Source organism: Lutra lutra, chromosome 18, assembly GCF_902655055.1.
Source record: "Lutra lutra chromosome 18, mLutLut1.2, whole genome shotgun sequence".
NCBI classification, from domain to species: Eukaryota; Metazoa; Chordata; class Mammalia; order Carnivora; family Mustelidae; genus Lutra; species Lutra lutra.
In genome coordinates, this window is record NC_062295.1 from 15,569,467 (window position 1) to 15,583,398 (window position 13,932).

At 42.6% G+C, this 13,932-nt stretch overlaps 1 protein-coding gene across 4 annotated transcripts in view; it reads left to right on the forward strand.

The window, feature by feature from the left end:
* Positions 1-1,471: 1,471 nt before the first annotated feature.
* Positions 1,472-13,932, forward strand: part of LOC125090824 (acyl-coenzyme A synthetase ACSM2B, mitochondrial-like) — a 30,199-nt gene continuing 17,738 nt past the window's right edge. For 2 of the 4 annotated variants that reach the window (XM_047713926.1, XM_047713929.1), the window contains exons 1-5: positions 1,473-1,589; positions 3,686-3,870; positions 9,349-9,559; positions 12,236-12,443; positions 13,761-13,904. In XM_047713926.1, coding sequence (XP_047569882.1) covers positions 3,694-3,870; positions 9,349-9,559; positions 12,236-12,443; positions 13,761-13,904 — 740 coding nt within the window. In that variant the 5' untranslated portion in view covers positions 1,473-1,589; positions 3,686-3,693. Of the gene's footprint in view, positions 1,590-1,863; positions 1,946-3,685; positions 3,871-9,348; positions 9,560-12,235; positions 12,444-13,760; positions 13,905-13,932 lie in introns of those variants that run through there. The other 2 variants (XM_047713928.1, XM_047713927.1) reach the window with 2 other exon arrangements.

The following is a 13,932-nucleotide window of genomic DNA, read 5'->3' on the forward strand; positions in this document are numbered from 1 at the left end:
TTAAGAAGGGACAAAAACCTTCAGGGCCAGAGGAGCTAGGTGGTAGAGTTCTGTGAATTTTTCTGGGGTAGAAGAGGAGTTCTTCCCAGGATATGACTGCTGCTCAACATAAATAGGTTTTTCAAGCCACATCATTTCTAGGTTGCCCAGAGAAAAGCATAAAAAGGGACTAGATTGCTTTTAGTACCCTCTCTAGGTCTGTCTCTCCAGACTCCCACCTTGGATCCTGGCTTCTTGGGTCTTTAAGCCCTCTAACTTCTTCAAATGTCTCCTGATGTGGGTCTCTGGTATTTGTACCTTCAGTGATTAGTCATTGCTAGGTAACTGGCACCCTAATCTTGTCCATTTCCAAGACTCATGTCTCCAACAGAGACCTCTGCATTTGGGAGCCTCAATCCCTGCTGGTCATGGGGGCCTTTTTAGCATATGAACCACTGATGGTCAGCACCTCAGAGGACTAGCTCTCTGAGTAGATCCTTGGGGTGCATAATGGCCAGAGTGAGAGCAGAAAGGCAAGCTCTGTGGCATTGGGGTACTCACTCCATCTGAGAGGATATAGGATCTGAGGTGACCTGTAATGTCAGAAGTCCCTTATTCAGCTGCAATATTTTTTCTCTTAGGTTAGTGTTTCTGAAAGACAGCTTGTCTCAGAGGCTGAGAGCCCTCTGCTTTCCAGCTCTTGTCTCAGGGTCGATGATCCAGATGCCATTCACCAGCTTGGGCAGGTGAGAGCCATTCTACTGGGATATTAGCATTCTAGGCGTGGGTCTGGGATTGATTAGCTGTGTGACCTTAAGGAATTATTGTCCCACTCTGGACTTTCATCTTAACCCCTCGATGACCTGGGAAGGTCTTTGTTTTTCTGATCCTATGAACCAAACAAACTATAGAAGAGCTAATATTCATTGAGTTGGACAAGACAATATAGGTGGAGTGGGATAATTTGCAGAGACAGAGAATATTAGGTGCCCAGCTTTGGGCAAAGTATGTTTGATGTGAATGACAGATTTCCAAGGGGAGAAGTGAAGCAGATTGGGATGCAACAGAGAGATCCAGGCTGGAGACACATGTGAGTGTCATTGGCAAGGAAGCTGGGGTCCTAGCTACTGTGCTGGGTGAGACCTTGTATGGGCTGAGTGTGGGTAAAAGAGATGAGGCGGAATCATCAAAAGAGAAAGTGAAGAAAGGGTTGAAAGAGGTGAAAGAAAGTACATCAAGCCCATGGAAGTTCTGTTTCTCTTTCCCTGGTTGGAGCTAGAACTTCCTGTCAGTCCTGAGCATAAATCTCCTCTTTGCTCCCTGGATTAAAAGAATTGTCCCTGCTGCCTCCCCTCTCCCCACCCCCAAAAGACTCTGGGACTGTGCATTCCATAAACACAGCAGGGAGGACTGCCATCACCCCAGGTAAGACCCTGGTATTGTCCATAGTTAATAATTAGCTCTGGTCTCCTTGAAGGCCCAGAGACTCCTGGAGCTATCTTCTTGATCCGCTGCATTCTTATCAGAGGTGGTAGGAATTCAGGAGCTGTCTGCTCAGGTGGAGGGTGGACCAAGAGATACCCAGAGAAACTTCCCAAAGGACTTGGCAGGTGAGCACTGTTGTCAGGAATGCTGGCTGATGGGTCACTAGCTGATCTCTAGAAGTCAGGGCTGTGGAGGAGAGTGAAAATCTCCAGGAAAAAGCAGTCTGCAATCCCTAGGAACCTTTACAGGACCGGGTCTTAGTGAGGAGGCAGCATGGAGCAAAGGAAAAATGTCTATAGCACAGCAAAGGGAGGGACTGAGGTGGCTGGGAGAAGGGCAGTCAAAGGGGGTGGGAGTTGGATGGCCATCAGGAAGGAGGCCTGTCTGAGGAGGTAAGGCCAGAAGGATGAGCAAGAGCCAGCCATGGAAAGAGAGAGAGACCAGAAGGTACAAAGGCAATAATATTGCTGCCTAGGAGCTGGTAAGGATATTTTCACTTGTTCGTGTGGAAAATAGGAGAGAAGACACAAGTGTTCATCGACCTTGAGTATTCTGGCTGCTGGTGTCTAGAAAATGGGGGATGGGAATCCAGCCACTGGCAGGACTTCTAGCTAGATTCATTGAATCAAAGGTCCTAGAGTTAAATTCTGCAACCCCCATCAAGGTGAACATGTTGGAACTCAGAGACCAGCCTACACAGCCTTGGAACTACGTTCCCTAGAGCCAACACATAGATGAAAGCAATAATTACAACAATTAAAATTTCTTTTTGTTGTTGTTGTTGTTGTTGTTGTTTTTATTTGTCAGAGAGAGAGAGGGAGAGAGAGCAAGCACAGGCAGACAGAATGGCAGGCAGAGACAGAGGGAGAAGCAGGCTCCCTGATGAGCAAGGAGCCCGATGTGGGACTCAATCCCAGGACGCTGGGATCATGACCTGAGCCGAAGGCAGCTGCTTAACCAACTGAGCCACCCAGGCGTCCCTGTTGTTGTTTTTTTAACAGTTATAATTTCTTTTTTTTTTTTTTAAAGATTTTATTTATTTATTTGACAGAGAGAAATCACAAGTAGGCAGAGAGGCAGGCAGAGAGAGAGGAGGAAGCAGGCTCCCCGCTGAGCAGAAAGCCCGATGTGGGGCTTGAACCCAGGACCTGGGATCATGACCTGAGCCGAAGGCAGCGGCTTAACCCACTGAGCCACCCAGGCGCCCCAACAGTTATAATTTCTAATGTGATTCTGGGTGTAGGCCCCATGTGCTAGGTGCATAGTATTCAAGATATCTCAGTTAATTAAAAAGTTTGGATCTTATTAGTTTAGAGAGTCACCTGAAAGACTAATGTATAATACAGACTTGTTTATTTATGATTGTTAGTAAGTAGGGTAAATAACAGATCCCTTATACTATTAGTAAAGTGCTTTATTGCTTTGAGGTATACCTGTAATGAATGTTTCACTCCTCAAATTAAATTTTTCTTTGCTTGAAAAAAGATATCTCAGTCAAGATTCAGCTGAAGGAAGTAGATGCCATTTGAATTAGTCAGCATATACTATAGTAACAATTATACCACATGTCTCAGGAGCTTATTATATCCACACATTTTTTTTTTTCTCATGAGTCTGTGTGTTGGTTGTGGCTGTTAGGGCTTAGCTCACCTCTACATGTGCTATCATCCGGGACCCAGGCTGAAGGTATAGCACCTATCTGTGATATGTTACTTTCATAATAGAAAGCAGAAATGCAGGAGTTCCTGACCAACTACACAATCTCATCTGCTCACATCTCATTGACAAAAGCATATCCCATGAACAAGCCAAAGTCAATAGGAGGCAAATACATCCTTTTCCCCAAAATGCACTGGGCAAGTCACATGAAAATGAATGGGGACACATAATCCTATGATAGGGAGGAGGCAGTTGTTGGAAAAAATAATTTAATCTACCACACCACAGTATTTTAAACACAAAAGTATTTATTGCATGAAATTAGATGTTTATAGGACTGTCATGAAGGGCTGGAGAGGTAAGATTTAGACTGGGTGTTGTGCTTTTGGAGAATGGTATACCAGAAGGAAACAGTACTGAATGCTGAGTGCCAATTCACACATAACCACCACAAATTCCTTTCTGGAAGAACCCTATAAGGTTGTGATGAATCTCCTTAAGCAGCTGACCTAGAGCAGTCTATAACAGAAAGACTCACTTCTGTAACCTCTTTATTTCACAGGTCTGACCATGCACTGGCTGTGGAAACTCCAGCAGATTTGCATCCGATGGGGGACCCAGATGTCTAGTCGCACTGTCCACCTTCATACCAAGCAACTGACATCCCTGCAGTGGGGTCACCAGGAGGCCCCTGAGAAGTTTAACTTTGCTAGTGATGTGATAGATCACTGGGCTGGCATGGAAAAGGTAATGGGGTGGAAAGGGGGCACAGAGTCGAACAAAGTTCATTAATTCATCCACTCATTCTGTAAATATTCATTGAGCACTTATGCATCAAGTACTATGATGAGCTATAAAGATGTCCATCTTCCATGAAGGCAGCATGGGTAGGAGCAAGAGAGCATGGGCTTGGCAGAAAGGAGCACTCTGGGGCTGGTGCCAGGTGGATCAACCTCGAACACTTCCCCACCCCACCCTAGCGCTGACACATAGTTTGCCTATACGTACATGCTCTCTTGTGACCTCCCAGGGTAAAATAAGAAGGGAGCTGTGGTCATAGAGAAAGTAGATTGGAGTTGAGTAAAAGAAAATCAGCAGTGACCAAAGACTGAGTTAGTCTTCTCAGAAAATTATGTGTCCTTGTTATCACGGGTGTGTAAGCAGGGTGGCCACTAGGCAGGGATTGTTCAAAAGGGCTCTACCATGAGATATCAGAGAAAGAAGGCAATGTGGAAATTTCCCTCCCTGAACTTCTAGAATTCCACCCCATTCATTGCTAATCCTGACATTACCTTTACTTGTAGTTCTGTGCACCATTCTAGAGCATGAAAGATGTATTCCTGGATAATATAGAGGAAGAGGTAGAACATGATGCTCAAAGGGAGTCATACCATGATGTTGGCCTGAGGTCCCAGCACCATAACACAACCTTCATGTGCAGATCACAAATGCTGGGCCTCTAGTTGAAGATGGCTCATGGTGCAGACACTCTTAAAAAATAATAATAATAGGGGCATCGGGGTGGCTCAGTCAGTTAAGTGTTTGCCTTTGGCTCAGGTCATGATCCCAGGGTCCTGGGATGGAGCCCTGAATCAGGCTCCCTGTTCAGTGGGGAGCCTGCTTCTCCCTCTGCGCCTCCTACCACTCATGTATGGGCACTCACAGGAACTCTCTCTCTCAAAGAAATAAGTAAAATCTTTAATAATAATAATAATAGGGGTGCCTGGGTGGCTCAGTGGGTTAAGCCGCTGCCTTTGGCTCAGGTCATGATCTCAGGGTCCTGGGATCAAGTCCCGCATCGGGCTCTCTGCTCAGCAGGGAGCCTGCTTCCCTCCCTCTCTCTCTGCCTGCCTCTCTGTCTACTTGTGATCTCTCTCTGTCAAATAAATAAAATCTTTAAAAATAATAATAATAATAAGTCAACATTTTATAAAACAAGTTTTTCAGATAAAAATTTAATCTAAATTAATTTTGGCTTTTCTTTAAAAGTTATATCTCCTTAGAATAATGAGGAAGGTCTTTACTACCATGACTCAGAATCCTGAATCCATAAAAGAAATAATTTAATAAATTAGCTACATAAACATCAAAAACCCACTACATTGACAAATAATGCCATAAACAAAATAAAGAAACTAGTGACAAGTGATCAAAGATATTCAACTCCTGTGATAGCATAAGAGTTAATATTCCCAACATAAAAGAGCTCCTTGAAATCAAGAATAAAGAGACACAACCAGGGGCACCTGGGTGGCTCAGTGGGTTAAAGCCTCTGCCTTCGGCTCAGGTCATGATCCCAGAGTCCTGGGATCGAGCCCCACATCAGGCTCTCTGCTCCACGGAGAGCCTGCTTCCCCCTCTCTCTGCCTCTCTTCCTACTTGTGATCTCTGTCAAATAAATAAATAAAATATTAAAAAAAAGAGATACAACCTAATACAAGTGGGCCAGGTATATGATTGGACAGTTTATAGAAAAGGGAGCTCAGGGGCTCCTGGCTGGTTCAGTCAGTAGAGCATGTGACTCTTGATCTTGAGGTTGTGAGTGTAAGCCCCATATTGGGCATAGAGATTACTTTAAAAATAAAATGCTTTAAAAAAAGCAAAGTGAGCACAAATGGCCCTTTAATATAAGAAAAAAAATGCTCAACCCCACTCATAATAAGAGTAATATAAGCTAAAACTTCATTGAAATAATATTTTTATCTACCAGTTTAGTTAAATACAGGAATTTGACAACATACTCTGTTGATAGAACTATGAGGAAAATGGCACTTTTACACATTACTGGTCAAAGTACAAAATGATACAACTCTTGCGAATTTTTAAATACTTAACACAATTACTACTAAATTTTCTCTGACTTTGTAGTACTGCTTTCAGACTATGATATGGAACCCCCGAGGATATCTGAGGCTCTTTCAGGGTAATCTGTGAAATCAGAACTATCTCAGAACAAAACTAAGACAAATTGGAATCCTTGTGTATCACCAGTAGGTATGTAAAATTGTACAGCTTCTGGAAAAATAGTATGGAGGCTCCTCAAAAAAAAATTTCAAATAGAATTACTATATAATCTAGCAATTTCACTCTTAGGTATATATCCCCAAGAATCAAAAGCAGGGTCTTGCTTAGGCAACTCAGTGACTCCATCAAACATAATAACTTCTGTATTATAGGAGTACCAGAAAAAGAAGAGATAAGGGGGCAGAAAATTTATTTAACAAAATAAAAGCTAAAAACTTCCCTAATCTGGGGAAGGAAGCAGATATCCAAATCCAAGAGCATAGAGAACTCCCATCAAAATCAACAATAGTGGGCCAACACTAAGACATATTATAATTAAATTTGCAAAATAAAAATGATAAAGAAAAAATCCTAAAAGCAGCAAGACAAAAGAAGTCCCTAACTTAAAAGGGAAAACCCATAGGGCTAGCTGCAGATTTCTCAACAGAAACTGGCAAACCAGAAGAGAGTGGCTTGATAAATTCAATGTGCAATGGACAGATCAGCAGTCAAGAATACTCTGTCCAGGGGGCACCTGGGTGGCTCAGTGGGTTAAAGCCTCTGCCTTCGGTTCAGGTCATGATCTCAGGGTCCTGGGATCGAGCCCCACATCAGGCTCTCTGCTCAGCGGGGAACCTGCTTCCCCCTTTCTCTGCCTGCCTCTCTGCCTACTTGTGATCTCTCTCTCTCTGTCAAATAAATAAATAAAATTTCTAAAAAAAAAAAAAAAAAGAATACTCTGTCCAGCAAGGCTGTTATTCAGAATAGAAGGAGAGATAAAAAATCTCCCAGCCAAATGAAAACTAAAGGAGCTCAAGACCACTAAACTGGCTGTGCAAGAAATATTAAAGAATACTCTTTGAGTGCAAAGGAAAAACCAAAAGTGACAAAGACAAGAAAGGAACAGAGAAAATTGCCAGAAGCAACAACAAAACAAGAAAATGGCACCAAATTCATATCTATCAATAATTGCTCTGAATGTAAATGGACTAAATGCTCCAAACAAAAAACATAGGGTGTCAAAATGGATTAAAAAACAAAACAAAACAAAACAAAACATACCCATTTGTATGTTGCCTAAAAGAGATTCATTTTAACCCTAAAGACACCGGCAGACAGAAAGTGAGGGGGTGGAGAACCATTTGTCATGCTAATGGATGTCAAAAGAAAGCTGGAGTAGCCTTATATCAGACAAACAATATTTTATTTTATTTATTTATTTTATTTTTTTTTAAGATTTTATTTATTTATTTGACAGATAGAGATCACAAGTAGGCAGAGAGGCAGGCAGAGAGAGAGGAGGAGGCAGGTTCCCTGCTGAGCAGAGAGCCCGATGCGGGGCTCGATCCCAGGACACTGGGACCATGACCTGAGCCGAAGGCAGAGGCCCCAACCCACTGAGCCACCCAGGCGCCCCAAGACAAACAATATTTTAAACCAGACTGTAATAAAAGATAAAAAAGGGCACTATCTCATAATAAAGGGATCTATCCAATAGTTCTAACAATTGTGAATATTTATGCCCCCAATATGGAAGCACCCAAATATATAAAACAATTAATAACATAAAGAAACTCAGTGATAATAATGCAATACTGGTAGGGAACTTAAGACCGCACTTACAGCAACAGACAGGTCATCTATGCAGAAAATCAACAAGCAAACAATGGCTTAGAATGTCACACTGGACCAGATGGACTTAACAGATATATTGAGAGCATTTCATCCTAAAGCAGCAGAATACACATTCTAGTGCACATAGGACATTCTCCAGAGTAGATCACATACTAGTCACAAATCAGCCCTCAACAAGTACAAAAAGATTGAGATCATACCATGCATATTTTCTGACAGCAACATGATGAAACTTGAAGTCAACCACAAGAAAAAATTTGGAAAGACCACAAGTATATGAAGGTTAAAGAACATCCTACTAAACAATGAATGGGTCAACCAGGAAATCAAAGAAGAAGTTAAAAAATACTGGGCACCTGGGTGGCTCAGTCAGTTAACCATCTGCCTTTGGCTCAAGTCAAGATCTCAGGGTCCTGGGATCAAGCCCCACATCTGGCTCCCTGCTCAGTTTCTCCCTCCTCCTCCTTACGCTCTCACTCTCTCTCTCTCTCTCTGTCTCTCTCAAATAAATAAAATCTTTTAAGAAACATTAAAAAAGGAAATTAAAAAATAAATGGAAATGAATGAAAATGAAAAGCAGGATCTTGAAGAGATATTTGTACACCCATGTTCATAGCAGGATTATTCACAATAGCCAAAAAGGTAGGATCAGTGGATGAATAGATAAATATAATGTGGCAAGCCATATAATGGAATATTGTTCAGCCTTTTAAAAAAGGAAATTTCTGTCATATGCTATAATAAGGATGAACCTTGAAGATACTACGTTAAGTGAAATAGGCCAGTCACAGAAGGACACATGTTGTGTGTTTCCATTTATATGAGGTTCCTAGAGCAGTCATATTCATAGAGACAGAAAGTAGAATGCTGGTTTCTAGGGACTGGGAGGATGGTGAACTGGGGAGATCTTATATAAGGGGACAGAGTTTCTGTCTAGAAAGATGGGAAAATTGTGGCAATGGATGATGGTGTTGATGCACAGTAATGTGAGTGCACTTAATACCACTGAACTGTATGCTTAAAAATGCTTAACATGGTAAATTTTATGGTATGTATATTTGACCATAATAAAAAATAAATACATAGAGAGGGGAAAACAATTAAATAAATCTAAGATAACATTTGCCTTTTTCACTGTCACATTCTGACAAGTATGTAGTGGTCTTTTCCAGAGGCTACATGGCAGGTGGTACTGCAGGAAGGTGTTGTAATCCAACTATATGCTATTAAGGAAGGTGTTAAAGAAATTTGCAAAAATGTAAAACGAAGCCACTCTTTTGTTTGTTTTAGAAAGTATACTTACCTCTTTATTAAAACATCATATTCATGGTAATGTATAATGGTTTGTTTCTGCTATTTGTAAAAGCACACATTTGTAAAATTTCTCAGTTTTAATTTCTAATGTAATAAGTAGGGATAGATAGAACCCATGTAAATAAAAGGTCTTTGGAGTGTGGAGGGGATCCTGAGATCAACAAGTCTACTAAGCACTGATGTGACAATTGCAAGGCAGGATTTATTCTACATGCACGTGTGTACCACCGCCCCCCCTCCCGCCCCCGATCAGCAGGTCTTCTCTTTCTTCAGGCTGGCAAGCGACCTCCAGGCCCAGCCCTCTGGTGGGTGAACGGTGATGGGGATGAAATAGTGTGGAACTTCAGCCAACTGAGGGAACTCAGCCAGCAGGCAGCCAATGTCCTTTCGGGGGCATGCAGCCTGCAGCCTGGGGACCGTGTGGTGGTGGTGCTGCCCCGCGTGCCTGAGTGGTGGCTGGTGACCCTGGGCTGCATGCGAGCAGGTTGGTAATGAACTGCCTGGCCTGGTCACTATCTTCCTTATGAAGCCATTGGCAGTGAAATTCTACCATTCCACCCAAAAGATGTCCCCTCTCCATAGCATCCTGTCTTTCCTCCTATGTTAATGCCACCCTTTGTTCGATTTTCTAAGTAAATTGTGCATGAAGCAGTGTGCTAAAGGTTGCTAATATAGAGTAGACAAAACTCATACTCAAATGTATAAACTCATAGTTTATACATTCATGGGGCTTAAAGATCTTTGGAGAGAGATTGCCTTTAAACTATTAGTTGCACGCGTAATTATTGAATCACAATTTTGATAAATGGCATGAGAATTTAATAAGAATGTATCGAAAGAAAAAAAGTTGGCAAACAATGACCTATAGACCAAATCTGGTCTGCAGCTTGTTTTTGTAAATAAAGTTTCATTAGAACACAGCCATATACCCTGTTTACACACTGGCTGTAGCTGCTTCTGCACTACCGTGGCAGACTTGAGTAGCTGGGATAGAGAATATCTGGCCCACAGGGCCTGAAATATCTACTATTTGGCCCTTTGCAGAAAAATTTTGCCAACCCCTGTGATAAAAGGAGACCTGAACTGACTAATCTGAGGGGGTCCCAGTGGAATGGTATTTGGTCTGGGATCTGAAGGGTAAGTGGGATTCAGCCAGGAGAAGATGCAGAGAGGAATGCCCTAAGCAGAGAGAACAGCACAGAGAGAATGGAACCTTGCAAATTATGAGAAAACCTGAAAAGATATCTGTGTGTTTAGAGGCCGCAGGGAGAAAGTGACAAGTGAGCCTGGAACAATGGGCAGGTCCCTGAGGTCCATGGTGAGGGTTCTGAATCCTTATCCAGTGAGGAATGGAAAAGCATGGATGGATTGAGTGACATGATCACACTCGGTTTGTAAAAGGTCACCCTAGATGGTGCATAAAGATGGGATGGGGGAGGGCTAGAGTAGGAGTGGGAAACCCAGACAGGAAACAAGGAATGATGCTGGCTTCAACCTTGGATGGGGTGGTAGAGATGTGGGTAGATTTAAGAGACAATTAGGAAGACTCTCAGAACACCATTTTTTGATGAGTGACATATGATAGAGAAAGAGAGCCAGGGAGAGATGGAGAAGTCATAGAAATTCTGGCATCTGGGTGGATGCTTCGAGCTTTCACTAAAGTGAAGACCACAGGGAGAAGCAGGTATGAGGCTGTCAGGGTAAGATGGCAGGTTCAATTTGGTAACTGTTGAGTTAGGGGTACCCATGTGATGTTCAAGAAGGGATGAGAAGTTTCAGTTACAATATAGATAGGTCTTGGGGATGTAATGTACAGCATGGGAACTATAGTTAACAATACTCTATTGTGTATTTGAAAGCAGGTAAGAGTAGATCTTGAAAACTGTTATTATCAGAAAAATATTTGTAATTATGTGTGGTGATTGATGTTAACTAAGCATGGTGATCACTTCATAATATATTCATATATCAAATTATGTGGTATGACTAAACCTAGTACAGTGTTATGTGTCTATTATATCTCAATCAAAAATATGTATGGAGAAAAGAAGGGAAAGAAAGTGAGCTGTTGCATTGAAGGGCACAATGTCTGAGATGGAGATAGTAATTCAAGAATCATCAGCCTTTAGATTCGAGAGATGAGAAATGGAAAGGTATAAGAAAGAGCCAGAGAAACACCTGCACAACCTATCTTCCATTCCCACCCTACCCTTCCTGGCCTCCCTCACATGCAACAGGTATTCCCATCAGTAAGGCAGAAGATGGAAGTGTGGTCAAATAATCAAAGGAAGTATAGAGACAGTTGTAGGAACTTGAGGCCCCATGAAGAAAGTGAATAGGCCACACAAGGAAGATGACACTCTGAGATATTACAGTCTGAAGGGAAGGAGAACTTAGCGAGGGACATGTGTCCCTCTTCTTCTGTGGACCTGACTCGACATGGCCATCGTATTGGAGACATACTTGGGATGTTTAATAGGTCTGCAGTGTGGATCCTAAAGTGTTAAGAGTGGGAATAAAGTAAGCCAGGGGTACAAGCTGTTCATGAGGAGGAACATGTGAAATAAACTTTGTAAATGGTAAAATATAAGTCTAGTTATTCTCCAGAAGAATAAACAAAATCACATGGATCTTATCAAGAGAGGAGACAAAAACAAAGAAATCTAAGAGCACTCTTGGCCAAGATAATTCTGTGTTCCAGGCTTGGGAGAAGTAACCAGGCCTGAGAGCAAGACCCATGTTGTAGGATGGAAAAATTCCAAGAGCCTTTACTTAGTTCAGTTACTGTGCTCACTTTGCCAGCACATATACTTAGTTTAATTACTGTATGAAAGTCTTTGGCTACAGGAAGCTCCTGTAGGGCATTGTATGTGGATGGGGAGCAGGGGCAAGGGGGTTAGACTGTCTATGGCATGACATCAGGCAACTCATTTTCTCTCCTTAGTCCTGGTAGACTTCTTACTGTTCTAACACACCCAGGAAATCAGTGTTGAAATCACTTTCTGATCTTTGGTGCCTTAATATTGATATTCCCCATTGGTCATCCCTTCCTCAACCCCTCTTTCCCCATATGCTCCCCACTGGTTGTTTATATCAGTCTTCTCTAGGGAAGAAGATAACCCTCCCACCCAATTCTCTCTAAGACATTTGGCTTCTCTAGGCCTTGTCTTCGTGCCTGGGACTATCCAAATGAAAGCAAAGGACATCCTCTACAGGCTGCAGGTGTCTAAAGCCAGGGCCATCGTGGCTGGGGATGAAGTGTCCCAGACAGTGGACACTGTGGCCTCTGAGTGCCCCTCTCTGAAAATGAAGCTACTGGTATCTGAGAAAAGCCGGGATGGGTGGCTTGACTTTAAGACTCTACTACGGTGAGTAGCTACATGTCTCAGCCTGTGTTTTCACCAAAAGTGGAAACTGAGCAAAGCACTTACATGCAGATGTTTTGTTTGGGAGCTCCAGGGAGCAGAGTGTGGGCCTGGAGAATGTGAAGCAAGGATGAAAGAAAAGCTATTTAAGAGTTTGTTATCGATAAAAAAATAAAAATAAAAAAAAATTAAAATAAAAAGAGTTTGTTATCGAGTTACTACATGGCATAAGTGGGCTTGATCTGCAGGGACCACACAGAATGCCTCTCAGGATTATTCACTGGAGGACTGACAAGGTTTGAGCCATCAGCACCTGAGCCCCGTTGGTGGAGGGTTGTATGGGGGGGTGGATATCATCGACCCCACACTTCCAGGCTGCACAAGCATGCATGCAGGCAGAGTAGGCTCAGAGTCCCATGCTCTCGTGGCAACAGAGAAATCCTGGGGCACAAAGTGAATCAGCCATAGACCACACCAGAAGCACCACCAAGTGGACTGAAATGCTCAGAGCTGTTTACTGCAAATCAGGCAGGAGTCAGAGGTGAGCCCAAAAGCATATGCAGTAAAATGCAGAGGAGGCTGATATACTGAATATCCTCTTCTTACCCTTGGTATCTCTAGGCTAGGCTTCTGAAGCAGAGGACTCTATGAGTCCTTCAAAGAGTGTATGGCTGGAAGAATGCATTTCCCTGTCACATATCTGCACTGCCTCCATTAGAGACACAGACCTTAGAAACCCCAGGGAGAACAAAAGCTTTTCCTAATGTCATGATCTTTAAGATAACTGTCAGAGAAGTTGACAACATGCAACAATCTTTGAGAGACTTGAAATCAGGACATGATAGGAGAGGTTCAAGAGAAGAAAGTCAAGGGAATAGAGGAGGGTGTATTGTGAAAACTGATACTAAATAGGCACCTACTATTAACCTGGTATCATGCAAGGGCTTCCAACACCATCAGGTTAACATGTATTGAGTTTTTGCAGGGCAAAAGTTGCTCATTATCTTTGTGTTACAGTTAATTTTCTCAGTAACTCTATGAGCCATCTCATATTATTGATGACATTTCATAGATAGAGAAAGTGAAACTCAGAGAAGTTCAATAGTCTGAAGTCACATAAAGTGCCAAATCTGAGTTGTTTTTGAACCCAAGTATGACTGACTCAGAATCCATTGATCTTAACCATTCATAAGCACCCCTTCTGAAGTGAGTTGGCTGACTTGCCCTTGCCAGCATCAGGGAAGGTAGGAAGAGGTGAGTTGCCGGGACATCTAGTGTCCCGGTGAGATCTGAGAATGTGACAGTCTTTGTCTTTGTCAGAGAAGCATCTACCAATCATTGCTGTGTGGAGACTGGAAGCCAAGAAGCAGCTGCCATCTACTTCACCAGTGGGACTAGTGGTCTTCCAAAGATGGCGGAACACTCCCATGCCAGCCTAGGCATCAAGGCCAAGATGGATGCTGGGTAAGAGAAACCCTTTCTCTCTACAGAG